The sequence below is a fragment of the Dioscorea cayenensis genome, chromosome 5, assembly GCF_009730915.1.
Source record: "Dioscorea cayenensis subsp. rotundata cultivar TDr96_F1 chromosome 5, TDr96_F1_v2_PseudoChromosome.rev07_lg8_w22 25.fasta, whole genome shotgun sequence".
Lineage (NCBI taxonomy): Eukaryota > Viridiplantae > Streptophyta > Magnoliopsida > Dioscoreales > Dioscoreaceae > Dioscorea > Dioscorea cayenensis.
Window position 1 is genome coordinate 2838451 of NC_052475.1, and position 18851 is coordinate 2857301.

General features: G+C 36.3%; 1 protein-coding gene across 1 annotated transcript; it reads left to right on the plus strand.

The window, feature by feature from the left end:
* The first annotated feature begins 502 nt into the window (after positions 1–502).
* On the plus strand, positions 503–13995 carry LOC120260753 (probable serine/threonine protein kinase IRE). Its single transcript, XM_039268310.1, has 17 exons — positions 503–557; positions 732–917; positions 1018–2295; positions 2872–3044; positions 3222–3465; positions 4410–4502; positions 4574–4714; positions 4904–4996; positions 5658–5865; positions 5961–6046; positions 12190–12278; positions 12729–12780; positions 12857–12913; positions 13007–13174; positions 13268–13348; positions 13448–13653; positions 13717–13995. Exons 1-16 carry the CDS (start codon positions 552–554, stop codon positions 13526–13528), a joined length of 3036 nt encoding a protein of 1011 aa, XP_039124244.1. The 5' UTR covers positions 503–551; the 3' UTR covers positions 13529–13653; positions 13717–13995.
* The last annotated feature ends 4856 nt before the right edge of the window (positions 13996–18851 follow it).

Consider the following 18851-nt stretch of genomic DNA (forward strand, 5'->3'; position numbering starts at 1 on the left):
AATTTTTAACACCAAAAAAATAGGTAAACAACTAAATAGATAACTTTTATTTAAATAAACAAAAGAAAATTTTCTCCATTGCTTACTTTATTTTTAACTTTTATTAAATTGAGGGAAAAATAGAAAGAGGAAGAAAGTAAATAATGGAAAATGATCAAATAAAAGAAAGAAGATGCATAATTTAGAGGTTCAGCAATCATGAGCCGTTGGATTTCCATCAAACACATGGAAATACCGCTGGTACAGGATAATAATTCTACACGCCGGTACATCATACCGCACCCAAAACCCGCGCGAGTCTTTTGCTGGCAGTTGGTCGTTACCTGAAAGAATGATAAAAATAAGGTAATGCCCAAACCCCAATTGATTTCTAGGTATTCTCTTGATTTCTAATTTCAATTCATTTTTTTGTTTTGATTTTGGGTTTATTCTTGGTTTTCTCCATCAATTGATCATCATATCAACAGTTTTCTTTCATTAATTTGATCATTTTCGCAGGAAATCAAATCCCTTTGTCCGGTTTCCATCCAAAACCTAATTATCATCTAACAATGGAGGTATGGAAAATGTATATGATTTTTTTATTTTAATCTGCTGAAATTCGAGTTAATGTGGCTATTTGATTTAGTTTTTATGTTTGTTTGCCAATTATTTTCATGTTTTTCGATTTTGTTGGATTCATTTCATTTGCATTGGCATGAAAGTTAGGGTTTCGATTTGAATCTTGCTAGAATGGTCGCCGTGTGACTTTTGATTCCACAAAGGATATTCAATCCCCACGTTTCCGGGCGATTATACGTGCGACGAGTGGTCGCCGGAGGAGAGCTACTGACATTAAGAGCTTCTCCCATGAGTTGAACGGAAATGGCCCCCGGCACCGTCCTATCTCAAAGCTCAGTGGTCTGGGTAGCACTGAAGTAGTCACTCTTAAATCTTTTTTTTCTTTTAGTCTTTATTTCAGTTGATTGATATCAGAACTTAATTAGTCATTGGATTGAGTAATTATGGTTCTTATAGGAATTTTTGAAAGCTATTCGAATGAAGTTTAATCGCTTAAAGAAAGATGTGGATTCAGAACTAGCTATATATGCCGGTGATCTTGTAGGCTTTCTTGAAAAATCAATGAAAGAACACCCAGAGTGGAGAGTCCCGATAGAGGATCTCTTAGTCACATCCCAACAATGTGCAGAGATGTCCCCGGATGATTTCTGGGAGAAGTGTGAGGATATCGTTCAGAATTTGGATGATCGTCGCCAAGAATTGCCGACAGGGCCATTGAAGCAAGTTCATACTCGCATTCTTTTCATCCTCACTCGATGCACTCGTTTGTTGAATTTTCAAAAGGAAGGGGTCTATGATGGAGATCATTTTCTTGGTTTTCATCAATTCAGTGACTTGGGGGTTTATCCAACAAATTCTGGCAGAATGCTGAAGAGCTTGTTGAGTTCTGGTGATTTCAAAGAGAGGCTTATGAGGCGAAGGATTCATGAGCATGAAATTAGTGCCTCTGGTTCACCTTCAAGGAGATCTAGAATATCTTCCTGGAAGAAACTCCCATCTGCTGCTGAGAAGAATCAGAAGAAAGAGAATAAATATGATGGTGCTCCGTCAAGAGAGGTTCTAGAGTCATTTCTTCGTGCAGATCAAGTTATAGTGGGTTTGAATGATAATACTGGCATCCTTGATGTCTCTTCTAAAATTCTAGACAAGCCGATAGATCCATCTTTAGAAGGCCAAGAAGCTCCTGGTGCTGAACATGAAACAAGTGATGGGAAAATGAAGATGATTTGCAGAATTTGTGATTTTGAGATACCAACTGTAAATGCAGAAAGTCACTTTGGAGTTTGCACCTTCGCAGATAGGTGTGACATGAAAGGGTTGAGTGTAGATCAGCGTCTGGAGAGAGTTGCAGATATTCTTGAAAAAATCTTGGAATGTTGGCTTTCCAAATGTTCAGATAATGCAGCAACCTGCCTCGAAGATGGGCGAGCCAGTACCTCTACTACTACCGAAGAGTCTGATTTAACAGCAGATCAAAATATTCTATCTTGCCCACCTTCCACCAATGCAGTGGAATACATTGCAGAAGCTATTGGGTCTGCTACTACAAGGGATATCAATGATATTCCTTCGATGTGGCTGAATACAAATTCAACAACTCTAGATCAAGGACTGATGGTTCTATCATCTGGAAGTGCCACGCCTAATTCTCCATTGCCAACACCAGACAGCAGCCAGATTAACTTTCTACTCAGTGGAGCGTGTGCATTGTCTGAGCATGAAAATGCTCAACAGGTTTTCTCTTCACCAAGTAGTATCAATAATTTTATTTTCATGTTGTTCTTCAACTTATGCATAGCAGAAGTTGTCAGTGAATACAACTATTACCTTTTCCAGCATATTCCATGACTGCGACAGGTATTTGTATATTCAGGGCATATTGAACCAACTGTTTATTCTTAAAATGAAATAATGGGAAGAAATTTATTATATTCAAATACTCTTGGCTTAATATTTAATACAAAACGGCTGTAATGTTTTGTTCACAGACATATATTTAATAATTTAGTTGGTTTCTTTGTTCTTCTTATGCCATCGAATATGCATGTTTCATTCAATTAATTTCCTCTTTCTGGTCTTGGTTTCTATCATCGTCTTTGGGTTTTGGAATCTTGAATTAGCAAAAGTTTTGTAATACTGGAAAAAAATTCACTTTGTTATAACTTTTAGGTTTCAGTTGTATGTTGCCATGGCTGAAGAATTCACCATTATAACATATTTCTGCTACTCAACATTTCAACTACTAATTCAGCATCATTTTTCATTCTAAATCATTTTGCTTCCTGTAACCATCCTCTAATTTGATTGCAGATTCAGAGTTTACTGAATATTGTGCGTAACATCATTAGTGTGACTTCCATAGACTACAGCTCATTAGAGTACTTGAGTTCCTACCTTGAAGACCTAAATAATGTTATCGATAATAGGAAGGTCGATGCCCTTGTTGTTGAAACATTTGGAAGACGGATCGAAGTGCTACTGCAGTAAGTTCAGTTCTCTTATTGCTTTGAATTCTATGTTTGCATCTCCTTTTCATTCTTTTGATCTCTAATGTTTCTGATACTTATTAAAAAATAATTTGGCCTGTCATCTTTGCAAGTGAAGTTCTACTGCAACTTCTTTAACATCTAGTCTAAGTTTCACCTTTTTTAACTTGGCAGGGAAAAATTTGTTCATCTGTGTGGGCAAATAGACGATGGATATAATGATTCACCTTATTTAATGCATGATGATGATGGTTCTTTGGAAACTGATTCATCTTGTAGTTCAAAAACTAGTGGTAGAAAACTTAAAGACCGAACTTCTATCGAAGATTTTGAAATAATTAAGCCAATCAGTCGAGGAGCTTTTGGACGAGTTTTTCTTGCAAAGAAAAGAATAACAGGTGACTTTTTTGCCATAAAGGTAATTACATGTTTTTTGTGGTTTTACTAAAATAAATAGCAAAGAATTTTCATATTTTTAAATTTTCTTAAGCATTCACAGTTGTTCCTTATATAGATATTACTCCCTCCGGTCTTTTTTACTTGTCCATTTTAACCTATCACACCCATTAAGAAAATTGGTTAAAATTAGTTAATGTTCTAAATTTATAAAAAATTGTATCAACTTTTCAAAATTTCCCCCATTTAAAACCCAGCAAGATTAATTTCTCATTATAATTTAATTGTATCTTTTATTCTCTCTCAACGTAGTGTTTTAGTTTTCCAAAATAGTATTGAAAAATATAGTAGTATATTAAAAATAAAAGGTAAGGTTGGGGAAACTATTTAATTCTTCATAGATTTTCTAATTGTTCATGTAAAAAGGACAAAAATAGGACCGGAGGGAGTATGTTATTTTCTCATGCCCATTATGCATTTATTTTCCTCTGTGTATATGATGTAAACAATTAAGCTTGTGAATGCATGGTTCTCGGAATTATTTTCTATATATTGTCTCTTGGGTTTGAACATCTTACATGAGGTTGGTATTTTCTTGATCAATGGTGCCCCTTCATGAGTTGTGATTAATATCCTCTAAAGGCATTCAATCTAAGAGTTTGACATTACTTCTTGTGTTCGCAATATCCATATAAGATTATTCAAACTTTATCAATAACTATCAAATTCTTGAAAGATTGAATTATTTGCTATATAATTCTGTTATTATGAATTTATTCCTGGTAATTTGAAAACTCAACTCATTATTTTGTTTTTGAGTTATTCATGGAATTTTCCATCTTGATTGATGTCTAACAACTCAAAAATCATGAAATTTGTATCAATTATTGTAAGTCATCAATTGTGCATATGTTCTGTCATATTTCATTTTCCGAAGGTACTCATAGTCTATGAAAAATGATTTAGGTGCTTAAAAAAGCTGATATGATCCGAAAGAATGCAGTGGAAAGTACACTGGCTGAACGGAACATTCTAATATCAGTTCGCAATCCTTTTGTGGTGAGAATCATCTTAAAGCTTTGTTAAGGGACTGTTTCTAACTATATATAACTTAAAGTTTTGCATTACAGGTTCGGTTTTTTTATTCATTTACATGCAAAGAGAACCTTTATCTGGTTATGGAGTACCTGAATGGAGGAGACCTCTATTCTTTGTTGAGAAATTTAGGTTGTCTGGATGAAGAAATGGCAAGGACTTATATAGCTGAACTAGTAAGCCCATGTTCTTAGTAAATGATATTCAAGATCCTTATTTGTTTCTTATATTTTTAAGAGATTGGCCTATTTCTTTTTCAGGATTGATCGCTGTATAAATGGTTAAAGTATACTATTTTTATGTTTTTGTGTTTTTGCACATCCAACTTCCATGCTTAAGCAGGTGCAGTTTTCTCTTTTCGCTAGGTACTTGCTTTGGAGTATTTGCATTCAGTGAATGTGATTCATCGAGATCTGAAGCCAGATAATTTGTTGATTTCTTGTGACGGTCATATCAAGGTTTCTCCTGGTTATTTTTCCGTACTATTGAATTATCATTTTTACAAGCCACAATATTTTGCAACTCTACCTTTGTATTTTCCTGTGTGTGTGGTTACCTCTAAAACACCAGGAAGTTAGTACCAAAAGTAGGCATTGCCAGAAGTTGGATCAGCTGTCAAAATTGAGGTTTCTTAACACCTTTGAAAGAGCATCAGGACTTTTAAGGGAAATTTGTGACATGCCCAAGATTCTTTTCAATTTTAACCAGGATGCTTCCCTTCTTTGGCGGTTTGCTAAAGAATGTTGATCTTGAAGAAAGAAAAATAAATAAATAATTACAGTTTTAATAATAATGCACTCAAAACATCAGGATTAGACATTTTTGTAACAGGTATATACTTAATGGGTCATAAATTCCATTGGAATCAATTTGAATAACTGAAAAACTATACTTGTGATTCCTCTGTCTTCTTCTCTTGATGTCATCTGATAACTTGGAATCTTAGTATTTACATTTGTCTCTGATATAATATTAGATCGGCATAAATTTTCCTGATGCACACCGTAAGATGCAGAAAAATTCTAGAATTTTGCATTTTGTAAATCATTTTTTCTGGCTAATTTTTAATTTTGTCATTATAATCTGTGCTCACAGATCTCTTGTATTCTTTTGGCACAGTTGACAGATTTTGGCCTATCTAAAGTTGGGCTTATCAATAGCACAGATGATTTATCTGGTCCAGATGTTAGCAGTTCAATTCTTGCAGGTGATCATGAACCAATGCCAGCTAGTATACGAGCAGAAAAACGAGACCAAAGGCAAAAACAATCAGCTATTGGCACTCCTGATTATTTGGCACCAGAGATTCTATTAGGAATGCAGCATGGTATATCTTACTTCAATTCTTGTTACCTTGTGTGTATCACTACTTTTTCTCATATTATAATTTAAAATAACTTATTAATCATCCCCAATTTTCAGGTCCAACTGCAGATTGGTGGTCTGTAGGTATCATTCTTTATGAGCTGCTTGTGGGTATCCCACCATTCAATGCAGAACATCCACAGGTATGCCAATAAATGCAAGTTATTCATGCCTGATGTATCATTTTGTTTAAAACTGTTGTTTAGTCTTGAAAAAGTCTCTCACTTTGTACATGTGAGACACCTTGATTTTATTTCAAAACTGATAATGGGATCCAGCTATACAAGACTTGTTTGATATGGGATCCAGCTGTACAACACTTGTTTTAACACTCCCCCTCAAGATGGGCGAAAAATATCGATCATGCCCATCTTGTTACAATGATTTGTAAGAACTATAGAACTAAGACCTTTGGTAAGACAATCAGCTAATTGTTCCGTCGTTTTCACATGATCAATCTTTAATATTCGACTATCTAGTTTTTCTTTGATGAAAAACCTATCAATCTCCACATGCTTCGTTCGGTCATGTTGCACTGGATTATTAGCAATATTTAATGCCGATTGGTTATCACAAAAAAGCTTAAGAGGAGTATGTCGATACACCTGAAGTTCCACAAGAAGAGCACGTAACCAGATCATCTCACATAGCGCAAGTGCCATTGCTCGATATTCTGCCTCTGCTGTCGAGCGTGCCACCACTGATTGTTTCTTGCTTCGCCAAGACACCAAGTTTCCTCCTACAAACACACAATATCCCGAGGTGGACCGTCTATCATCTGCACAGCTAGCCCAATCTGCATCGCAGTAGGCCTCAATATTTAGGTGCCCATTACTCCTAAACCACAAGCCTTTCCCTGGGTTGCCTTTTAGGTATCTCAATATCCGATAAACTGCTTCCATATGCCCTATCCGTGGATCATGCATATAACGGCTTACTACACTCACAGCATAAGTGATGTCTGGGCGAGTATGGCATAAGTAGATTAGTCGGCCAACTAATCTTTGATATCTTTCTCTATCAACTGGCTCTCCAGCATCTCCACAGATTTTGTGATTCTGCTCCATAGGAGTAGCTGCTGGGCGACATCCTAACATGTTTGTCTCAGTGAGCAGATCTAAAACATACTTCCTTTGAGAGAGGACAATACCTTTTTGTAATCGGGCAATCAATTCCTAAGAAATACCTCAAGAGCCCAAGATCTTTCACTTCGAATTCTCTTGCAAGTTTTCCTTTTAAGTGGGCAATCTCTCTTTCATCGTCACATGTAATCACAATATCATCAACATATACTGCTAATAGAGTAATGCGGCCTTCAAAATGCCTATAAAATACTGTACGGTCTGCATTGCTTTGTTGGTATCCCAAACCACTAACAGCTTTCCTGAATCTATCGAACCAGGCTCGAGGAGATTGCTTAAGTCCATAAAGGGACTTCTTTAGCCGACACAACTTGCCTACTGTTCGCTTCGTGCAAAAACCAGGAGGTATCTCCATATAAACTTCCTCTTGCAAATCTCCATGAAGAAATGCATTTTTCACATCTAACTGATGCAACGACCACCCAAAATTAGCTGCAAGTGACACTAAGGTTCTCACTGTACTCATCTTAGCTACCGGTGCAAAAGTCTCATCATAATCGATGCCATATGTCTGGTTGTATCCCTTGGCCACCAAGCGCGCCTTGTAACGTTCAATTTTTCCTTCAGGCGTTTGCTTCACAGTAAAAACCCATTTACAGCCAACTACCCGTTTGCCTACAGGAAAAGGTACGAGCTCCCAAGTCTTGTTCTTTTCAAGTGCATTAAGTTCCTCAAGCATCGCTGCTTTCCACTTGGGATTCTACTGAGCTACTTTCCAATCTTTCGGTATGGGCATTATGTCTAAAGATGTAACAAATGCTTTATATGCAGGTGGAATGTTGGAATATGAAAGAAAGTTAGCTATGTCATGATTATTTTCATATCCATATCTAATTGGTGGCTTCCCTGCATTATTGAGGGGTTGCCTCCATTGTGCAATAGGCAAAGAAAGATCATTAGATGAAGGAATAGGAGTAGAAGAAAGATAGTCCATACCATATGTGTTAGGAGAAGACCCTTCAGGAGTAGAGATAGGTTGAGGATTTGGAGTTAGACATGGCATGATGGATTGTTCAGTTGTTTTTACCAGTTGTATCTGTTGTTGCTGCTGATGAGATTAACAGTTCTGCTCGGCTTGCATACATGTTGTCCTTCTTTTGTAGACCTTCAATTCTCCTTGACCTTGTTCTTTTGTTTGTACTGGAGTTAAATCACCTTTCTCCCCCTGAACAGGAGCTTTCTTAGCATTCTCCGTAATCTCCGTGATGATAGGAATTGATCCAACAATTACTTGAGGTATCCCCGATTGTAGGTGTGGTACCGATTGTGGTGCCACACCCGACTCCATTTGCACTATCTCCATCTCTTGATCAACTCTACTTATGCTGGGAGAGGATGTTTCATCAAACAAAGAAACAACATCCGATCTTTCTCCATAGTATGGCTCCGACTCTCGAAAAGTAACATCCATACTAACAAACATTCTACGTTCAACTGGACTCCAACACATGTAGCCTTTTTGTGTTGATGAATACCCCACAAACACACATTTAACAGCTCGTGGATCAAGTTTTCCAACTGTCAGTCTATGATCCCTTACGAAGCAAACACAACCGAACACCTTTGGGGGAACAATATACTTATTCTCACCATTCAGTATTTCATAAGGGCTTTTCCAATCTAACACTTGAGATGGCATTCGATTTATCAAATATGTTGCTGTGAGGACAGCTTCACTCCAAAGATACTTTGGAACATTCATGGAGAACATCAACGATCTTACCACCTCTAGCAAATGCCGGTTATTCCTTTCTGCAACTCCGTTTTGACATGCACTATCAAGGCATGTAGTTTGATGAAGTATTCCATGATTTGACAAATACACACCAAATTCTGTGTTTATATACTCTTTCCCATTATCAGTACGAAGTATCTTCACTTGTGCACCATATTGAGTCATAACAGATTTATGGAAATCTTTGAAGCAAGCAAGAGCATCACTCTTGTTCTTCATCAAATATAACCATGTCATACGGGAGTAACAATCAATAAAGGTAATAAAACCATTTATAACCACTTATTGAAGTCATAGGACAAGGTCCCACACATCTGAGTGAATAACATCAAAAGGTTTTGAACTTCTATTACTAGAACTGACATAAGTACTTCTTGTGTGCTTGCCAAACTCACAAGCATCACACACAAGCATTTTTTTTGTTTGCTTTCATGTAAAGCACTGGAAAAACATGACTCAATTTGCCAAAAGAAGGATGACCAAGACGACAGTGATGTAACAACAACTCAAACTCCACATTGCCTCCAGCAACAGTAGTAAGAGCAGACACTAAAGCAGTATCAACATTTTCTCTGTCCAGATACCACAACCCATCATGCCAAGTGCCAGTTCCAAGTTTCCTCCCCGTCCCTTTCTCCTGAAACCAAACCTTAAACTCATCTAATGAAACAATGCATTTAAGTTGGTGGACAATAGCACTAACTGAAAGTAAATTAATAGGAAAAGAAGGAACATGTAGAACATCAGATAAAATGATGGATGACGTGCATTTCACAGATCCATTTCCTATGATGGGTTGTGATGTGCCATCAGCAGTCTTGATGGTTTCATGGTATGCAAATGGACTATATGCAGAGAACTCACTATATGAGCCTGCTACATGCCTAGATGCACCTGAATCTACAATCCATTTCGAAGATGTACTTTTACATGGAGATGCAAGTGATGCAAGTGATGCAAGTGCTTGCGCCTGAGTACCTGTGCCCGAGTGGGCATAGTTGGCAAAGTTACCGAAAGATGTGGATGTAGCTCCGTCAGTGGTGGCAATTTTGTTTTCAATGCCATCAGTATTTGTCTTGAATGCTTTCCATTGTTCCATTTCTTTGGTAGTCATCTCAACAGACTGGATCACCTCACCACCTCCAAGAACAGAAAGATGTGCCTTGTGCCCACCAGTATCCCTACCACGTCCACCAATATTCCATCCACGACCTCCTCTACCACCACCTCTACCTCTTCCTCTAGTTCTCGGTTGTGTACAAAATCTGCTGATATGTCCATAATCTCCGCAATTATAGCATTCTTCAAATCGAGTTTCACTACTTGCAGGTCTCACATTAGAGACAACTAAGGCTGATCGGGTATTTGAAACATAACTATCACCCATCAATTGCAATCTTGTCTCCTCTTGTGCCATAGCAGATATTGCCTCCTCCAAGGAAGGCAAGGTGGATTACGCAAATACAGCTGCTCTTCGATTCTCAAGGCTAGGATTCAAACCTTAAAGAAATTGGACTACTCTCTGACGATCAATCCACTTCCTGCTTATTGCTGCACTCGTTGCATCAGGCACTGTTAATGGATCATAATAGTCAAGATCGGACCATAACCGCTTGAGCTCAGCGGCATATTCTAGAACAGTGCGTTGTTCTTGCCTTGTCTTCATAAGTTCTTCTTCTATCTGTGTCATTAGCATGACATTTCCAACCCCAGAATACATGTTCTTCACTGCCTTCCACATCACTAGCATGTTCAATAGCCTCAATCATAGACACAATTGATGGTGACATTGAGTTCATTAGCCATGCAATCACTAATGAATTAGTAGAGCTCCACAACCTCCAATCGATTGTTGTCTTGTCAGTTGGCTCCTTGCGTTCCCCAGTAATATATCCCTCCAAGCCCTTCGTCTTTAGAATAAGGACAACCCGGTGTGACCAGCTCAAATAGTTTTTAGTGCCCTCAAGTTTGACTTCATTCGGCATCAACTCTAATTTGATGTGTTGCTCAATCTCCGGCTTCACTACAATCTTTGAGGTGGAAGCCCCACGTCCGCCTCGCTGAGCTTCAGACACATGGACTATCTCCCTAAAAAAGATCCTCAAATCCTCTGCGGTAAGATTGATCGTGGTTTGTCCACTAACAGATCTTGTTTGGTTCTCCATCACAACAAACAAGAACAAGCAAGAGAAGAAGATGAGAAGAACACTAGCATTCAACTCCTTGCTCTCTTACTGTGACAGTCCAAGAAGAGCACGAACTCTTTGCCAGTGAAGTAGACTAGGTGCTTGTTGACAGCAGCAGCAATGGCTGCGGAGGCCGATGACGGCAACGGCAAGCAGCGGCGATGGTTGTAGCAGGACAGCTAGGGCTATGGTGGGAGTGTCTCTGATACCATGTTATTTAGTCTTGAAAAAGTCTCTCACTTTGTACATGTGAGACACCTTGATTTTATTTCAAAACTGATAATGGGATCCAGCTATACAAGACTTGTTTGATATGGGATCCAGCTGTACAACACTTGCTTTAACAAAAACAAATTACATTTCATATGACAAGATATGTAGATAGTCAATTGGTAAACATCATAGGCTATGGAAGCGGAGGTGAAGGATGGAATTGTTGGGACGCAGTGGTTAATCTGGTCCATAGTCCCACATCGCTCGTGAGAGCCAATCTCCCTAGCCTTATATATCCTAAGCCAATCCTTCCCTCTAACTCGAGTTATGGAAAAGTTAAGGTGGTGGGTCCATGTACTAACATGGTATCAGAGTTACTGTTCTGATCGGCCGTGACTAGGATCTTGGGTCTCACATCTGCTGTGGGCCCAAGGGGGGTGTTGGGACGCAGTGGTTAACCTAGTTCATAGTCCCACATCGCCTGTGAGAGCCAATCTCCCTAGCTTTATATATCCTAAGTCAATCCTTCCCTCTAACTTGAGTTATGGAGAAGTTATAGTGGTGGATCCCTGTATTAACAAGAATATACCAGTAGATGATTATGGGCACAATGTTTTGGAACTTTGAGTTACCATAGTGCCATAGTATCAGTCAAATGTTCTTCAATCATGTCAATGTATAAAAGCAGTTCAGATTGGTTATATGATTTTGTTTTGGTCAGATAGATTTCTGATAGCTCTATTACACTATGAATGCTTTATCTAATTTACCGCCCCACTGAATTGTCTCATCATCCATCTTTAGATACCAAAACTATGAATAAAATGCATTTAGATTATGATAATAATAATAACAATTTATTTTTTCTGTGCAAAGTATACTATTATAATTAAACAGAAACGTTTTACTCCATGACAATGCGGAATTCTCTGTCACTAGTTGAGGATTTAATTATAATAATATTTGTAAAACCTGAAACTATAAGATTAATCTATCCTATTTTACTGCAGAAAATTTTTGACAACATAATGAACCGTGACATTCCATGGCCCAAAGTCCCTGAAGAGATGAGCTATGAAGCACACGACGTGATTGACAAGTAAGAATTGAAAAGGCCAGATCTCCATGTTAGTTTGTTCTAGTATTTTATTTTGTCTCCATTAATTTTACCTTCTATCGAAACAGATGACCCCATTATATCTTTTTGTATACAAATATATATTTTAAGGTATGCATGCATGTATCTGTGTGTAAGCACAGATGTGTCTGTGAGTTACTATTGTAATTAACTTTTAATCTTAGTTGGCATCAGAGATGATATCATCATTTTGGTACACTAGCAGTTTTTAGTTCTAGGACTAAAATTTCTTCTTATCCAATTTATCTGATATAGTAAGGAAGACACCCTCGGTAACATCCCACTCAAGCAAACAATTTCTAATGTCCACATACTTCAGAATTGCTTGGATGGTGGCATACTCTTTTGAACTTAAAGTTCGATATTATTCCACATTTTCCTGGTGGCTGATTAGTCAGTTCCTGGATTCAGATTACTGATGGAGAACCCTGTGCAAAGACTCGGTGCAACCGGTGCTGGAGAGGTAAATCTCGTTTGATAAGCAGAAGATTCAGGATTATAACATATGTAATCTGACAAAAATGTAACTATTAGGACAGGTGAAAAGACATCCTTTCTTTGCAAATGTAAACTGGGATATGCTTAGCAGGAAGAAGGTTGGTGTCTGCGCTTTTGTTCCAATTTTCGCTCAACCATGTTCCGATAACTCAATCATTCACAATCAAATGCTTCACATTTGTTTTTCACAGGCTACATTTATTCCCTCACCAGATGGCAATGATGACACAAGTTATTTTGCATGTCGCCATACGTGGAATGCAACGGATGATCTTATTCATGCTCCACCTAATGATGATGATTGTACAACTGATACAAGCTGTTGTAGTAGCCCTCCCAGTACTGATCAGGATGAGGATGTATGATTCTTTTCCAATCTCCATTTTCTTCATAAGAAATTCAGCTGTTTCTCAATATAATAATTTTTTTTTTCTTTCTAATTATTCAATCAGGGAGATGAATGCAGCCAATTGGCAGGCTTTGAAGGCCCCAACCTTTACCCAACCTATTCATTCAGTAACTTCTCATTTAAGGTAGCAGTCAGCACAACCAATGATTATATTTTTTTTTCTGTGATTTGTGATGCTTGTTGAATCAGTTAACTGAAAATCTTTTATCATGTTTCTGCTCAGAACTTGTCTCAATTAGCTTCGATCAATTACGATCTAATAACCAAATCTAGCAAAGATTCATCCGAAGCTTCTCATCCCTGATACTACATTTACTAACACTTTTGCTGCGACAACTGCATGTTCCTGCATTTATGTGAATATATCTGCTAAATGCTTGTGTTTCATATACCAAAAGAAGCCAATTTTGCCGACACATTATCGCAAAGGTAAAGGCTATCTGTTACTTATTTACTATTCTATTAATTATTCATCTTTCTTTGCATTTTTAGGACTGAACTCAACTCTAAAGTGCAGTTATTCAAGTAATGCAGAATGACCTCTGAAGAATTTAAAACTGAAATCTATTACTGCAAGAACATGAAAGCCGAATTCCGGTTTTCTGCAGGCAATTGAACTTCTTCTGAACAGGGGCTTCGAATCAGACTCATCCAATTGATTTATTTTCACTTAAATTTTTGTTTTTGTAAACATACATGGGTTGTGAGTTAATGTATTTGATCCAAATTACTAAGTAGTTAAAAAAATAAAATAAAATTTGTTCTGGTGCATCACTGTGCTTATCAGCTCTGCATATTGTTTCTTATTCTGTGTATGAGATATTGCTATTCCCATGTATTTTACATGATTTTAAAGAATTTTTTAGTGTTAAATTTGTGTACTTGATTTTATTTTATTTGTAAATTAAAGGAATTACTCTTAGGTAGGACCTTGTTGGGTCCTCCGTTCTCTAATATTTCCTCCCTCGCTGCTGTTTTTTTCTCTCTTTCTTTAATTCGTAGACCAGTCCATCTCTGGTGACAGACTTTTCTCCTGTTGCTCTATTTTTCTTCCTTCGTGTTCTACTCTTTAATGATTTAAGGCCTGTTTGGCTGCAAAATAAAAAAATATGGCATAATTTTATTATGTAGGAAGTGCAAGTGATTATTACAAAAATTATAGTATATTTTATTCCTACAGAATGAGTGTTTGGTTACCAAAATAAAAAAAATTATGGAGATCGACCAATCGGCAACTAGACCACCAGTGGACCTGTGGTCGGTCGTCAGAGGTCAGCTGGAGCACTGGTGGATCACTGGTGTGTCACCGGAGGCTAGCCGGGCAGACCACTAGTGTATCGCCGGCGTGTCACCGGAGGCCGATGGACCGGTGATCGGTGATCGGACCGTTGGTGGACCGATGACCGGTCGTCGGAGGTCGGTTGGACCGCCGGCCGGAGGCTGGACGAGCCACCGGTGGACTGATAGCTGATTGCTAAATCAAAAGAGAGAGACGACATAATTTTATATTCTAAAATAAGTACTCAAACAGCCAATATGGCATAATTCTTAGAAAATATTAAATTATGGTATATTATACTGTTTATACTATAATTCTGGCCCATCCAAACAGGTCCTTATAATTTATCTCCACCAATGAATTATTTTTTGTAGTCTATTCACAAGTAATTAGACCAATTCAATGGGCTTGGAATTAAATGCCACGTATCCATATAAATACATAACGTACGCATTCATTTTAGGATTTGTTTTATTTGTGTCCCCCACAACTCATTAATGTACAAAAGAAAATTAAAATCCAATAGTTTTTATAAGTATAATTCCATTTCTTTTTAAGAGTGTTTTATGAAAAATAAAAAATAAATTAAATTTAAAAATATGAAGGAAAAAAAAAAGTCAATAATAGAAAGCCATACATATCACGTACGCATGATAAATAGTGGAGTTGTTGCACCGCTCCACATGGACAACAAGTTGCTTCAAGTTGGTCCTAAGCATTTATTGGCGCCACCCAATCACCCACCCACCGCAAGTTTTTCTTTTTCTTTTTTTTTTAAACCACCAAAAACATATTAAAAAATCAAGTACGAATCTAAAAATAATTACCAGTTAAAAATCAAATAAATAAAATCAAGATATACACCAAATAGTTTGGTATTGATTCTATAAAAAAAAAGGTGTAAAAATATTTAAAAAATCTTAAGTTTAAATTATATTAGATATAATAATTATGACGAATTTATAATTATAGATATGAGTTTATTGTTTAAATACTGTATCATTAGGTGAATTCTCGCATAGCCCTTATTTATTTATTATTTTTATAAAAAAAACCCATAAAAAATAATTACATATTTTTAAATGAGTATTAACAAACCAGGATATTAACAAATGAACAATCGGATAGGATCTCCTTTTTTTGGAAAAGGGTGTTAAGCTGCCTGCCGGCTCTTAGAGGGTGCGTTAGACATGAGGTTTATTCTAGAACTCAAACTTTATTCTGGAAGGATCCTTGGCTTGCTGGGCGAGCTCCGATGAACATTTGGCCGGAGGAATTCAGGAGGACGACTGATCCAAATGGTACTGTATGTGATTTGAAATTTCTTTTGGAGCAGGCTCCTTTCATGGCGGATAGGGATTGCTTAAGCGTGAGTGACAGGCTCAGGGTTAGAGATGATTCCATAATTGATAGTAAGAGATGGAAGCTCACGGGGAACGGCAATTACACTGTTAAATCTTTCTACAGCTTCCTGAACGATGGTGGGCTGAGATGTTCTGTGGTGAGATTCTTCTGGCAGAAGCTATGTTCGACGAAAGTCACTATTTTTAACTGGCTGGCGTGGAAAAAGAGGATCCTTACTCTGGAGGTTCTGGCCAACAGATGTTGTAATCGGCTCCCTACCTCTACTTGTGTCATGTGCTCCAATGATATAGAGTCGGCGGACCATCTCTTCTTGCAGTGTTCATTTGCTAGGCAGGTGTGAGCGTACTTTGTGCGCCTTCTACGTCTTCCGGAGCCCCCTAGGTCCTTACAGGAGGTTTGGGGTGTTTGGAGATCGGCTGTGAGTATGATCTGTAGAGTTGTGGGGGACTTAGTTGTAAAAGCAATTGTGTGGAATATCTGGCTAGCTAGAAATGATTGCATATTTAATGCCAAATGTACTTCTACTCATGAGCTCATCTTGAGAATTGTTCGTTTGTTAATATCCTGGTTTTCCTCAGTTCCGGAGAGTGCACGTGAGAAGATGGAGGAGACTTTGGTCGAGTTTCGACAGAGCTTGGAGGCCCTTAGTGCCCGTGATGGGGGTGCTGGAGGCGATACATCTTCATGAGTGTTTTTGAGCAAGGCATGGGCTAGTCGCTTGTTGGCTGTGGGTGGAGGACGGTGTCTTGTCCTCTTTTTTTGTGGTTGGGTGTTTTGTGTTTTGGGGGGTTGAGTTTTGAGTTTTGTCCCACTGCTCGTGATATCTTGTTGCTCCTGTGGGAGCATTGTTAGGGCACTGCCTTTTTTTCAGTATTTTAGCTTTCTATTAATCTACGTGGTTTATCCACTTTTTTTCAAAAATTAAATAAAAAAACGTGGAAAAATAAATAAACCAAAACAAATTGATACCAAGCATAACAAACTAATTCTTATATATTTGTTTTCATTTACTTCGACTCAATTATGTGTTGATAAAGAGTCAAATTTTTCATATAAAAATTAAATATCGACAGTTCAGCTATTATCGCGCGATGATTAAATCAACTAAATTTTTAAGAGATGATTTTTTTTTTTTTTGCAAAGAACCATCAGACTATCAACACTCCTTTGGATCAGATTTGAAATTGTCATACAACGACTTCACTGTTTGAGAGCAGAGCTCTTGTCTTCACAATGACCAAATCCAAAGTATAAAAATCAACTCGCTGTTTGAACTTGGGTCCACAACACACTTAAATTTGTTTCCATCTCACATGATATTTATTCTTCAACAAATCACACCATAAATAATTATAATTAATTGCATTAAATATATGCACATAAAATATATGTCAATCCAAACTTAGAAGCTTATTTGATATTTAATGACAATGAGATTGCACCCATGTGCAATAGACTTTTCACCAATAATATACCCAAACATTCTAAATAATTATTGTATATTTGAAGAATCAAAACACACCTAACATACCAACTATCTTTCAAAATATGATAAATTATAAAAAATAAAAATTCAAAGCATGGGACTTAGTTTGGGAAATGTTGAATCAATTCATTGCATTATAGCCTTATACGGCCCTTTTTTTTGACCTCTATGTCCAATCTAATTTAAGATAATGATCATGTTTTTCTATTTAACTTTCACTGAGTGTGACAATTTATTACTACAGTAACCTTCATATATATATATATATATAATAATTCCATGGTAAATATATTTTCAAAATATAAAATTTGTTTTATAAATAATTGTAACTCAAAATAAAATCTTTTCCATCAATTATCAAAATAATACACAATAAAAACTTTAGAAGTTCAGAAACCAATGTTTTGAAATCTGACCCAGGTATGCCCTGGAAAGGCTTCCGGGTTATGGATCAATGGTCGAACCGAAATCAAACCGGGTTGACTGGATCATAAATATAATATATATTTTTATAAATTTAATTATATATAAATTTTTAAAATAATGTATTATAAATTACTAAAAATTTTAAAAAACAACAATATAAAAGTTAAACAAATAAATAGTTTTTATATAATTTATAAATATTAATTTAATACCCTAAATACAAATTCAAACAAAATACCACATAATAATAAATAAAAAGTAACCCAATATAAGCTTTTAAGTTTGACAATACAATCTAATAAATAAAACTTAAGAATTATGCATTGAGTTTTGATTTTGAAGCAAATTTTATACATAATAACCTATATTTACAAATTTATTAGTTAAAGTTTTAATTTCAAACATATAATAATATAATTAGGTTATCCCGATTCGACCGGGCAGGGTCGGCCAGATCAACACTGTACTTCAATCTGATCCAGTTCTTTAGTTGAGTCCAATTCAATTGGGTTGAACCGGTCAGATTAACCTAGGTTTCAAAACATGGTCGGAAACTTTCAAAATTTGTGAACTTTTTTATTATTTTTATTATTTTATCTTTATTAGTTTGTTAAAAGAAAATGGCATTCCAACCCAAAAAAAAGGTACTTTTCAATGATCCAATCTTGTCTGTGCATGCATTAAATATTGTTGAAACTTGAAAGTTGTCATCATTTTTGTTTTCAATCATATCTAAGTTTTCACTTTTAGTTTTTTTTTTAAATATACGGAGGGTTTTTTTTTATTGCATAACATTACAAAAAGCGAGCAATTACTTATATACCCATATAAAAAATATTATTTATTTATATATCACTATAAATCTCTTATATTTATTTATATTCTAAAACAATTATAAAAAACTTTTATTCATTTTTTTTTCTTTTATTTTGAAAGAATTATGGCAAATAGGATTCGAACAAATAAAACTATTATTCTCTTATTAAATTTGTATTTTTTTTTTAACTGTGAAAGTTTATAAACAAATTAAAACTCTTTGTAGGATATATGAGAAAATATAATGCTTGTAAA

Bases quoted from the DNA above. Each gene is read 5' to 3' on its own strand.
- LOC120260753 (XM_039268310.1), top strand. The intron at 2,296-2,871 runs GTTTTCTCTTCA...ATTTGATTGCAG, and splicing joins AGCATGAAAATGCTCAACAG to ATTCAGAGTTTACTGAATAT. The intron at 5,866-5,960 runs GTATATCTTACT...CCCAATTTTCAG, and splicing joins TCTATTAGGAATGCAGCATG to GTCCAACTGCAGATTGGTGG.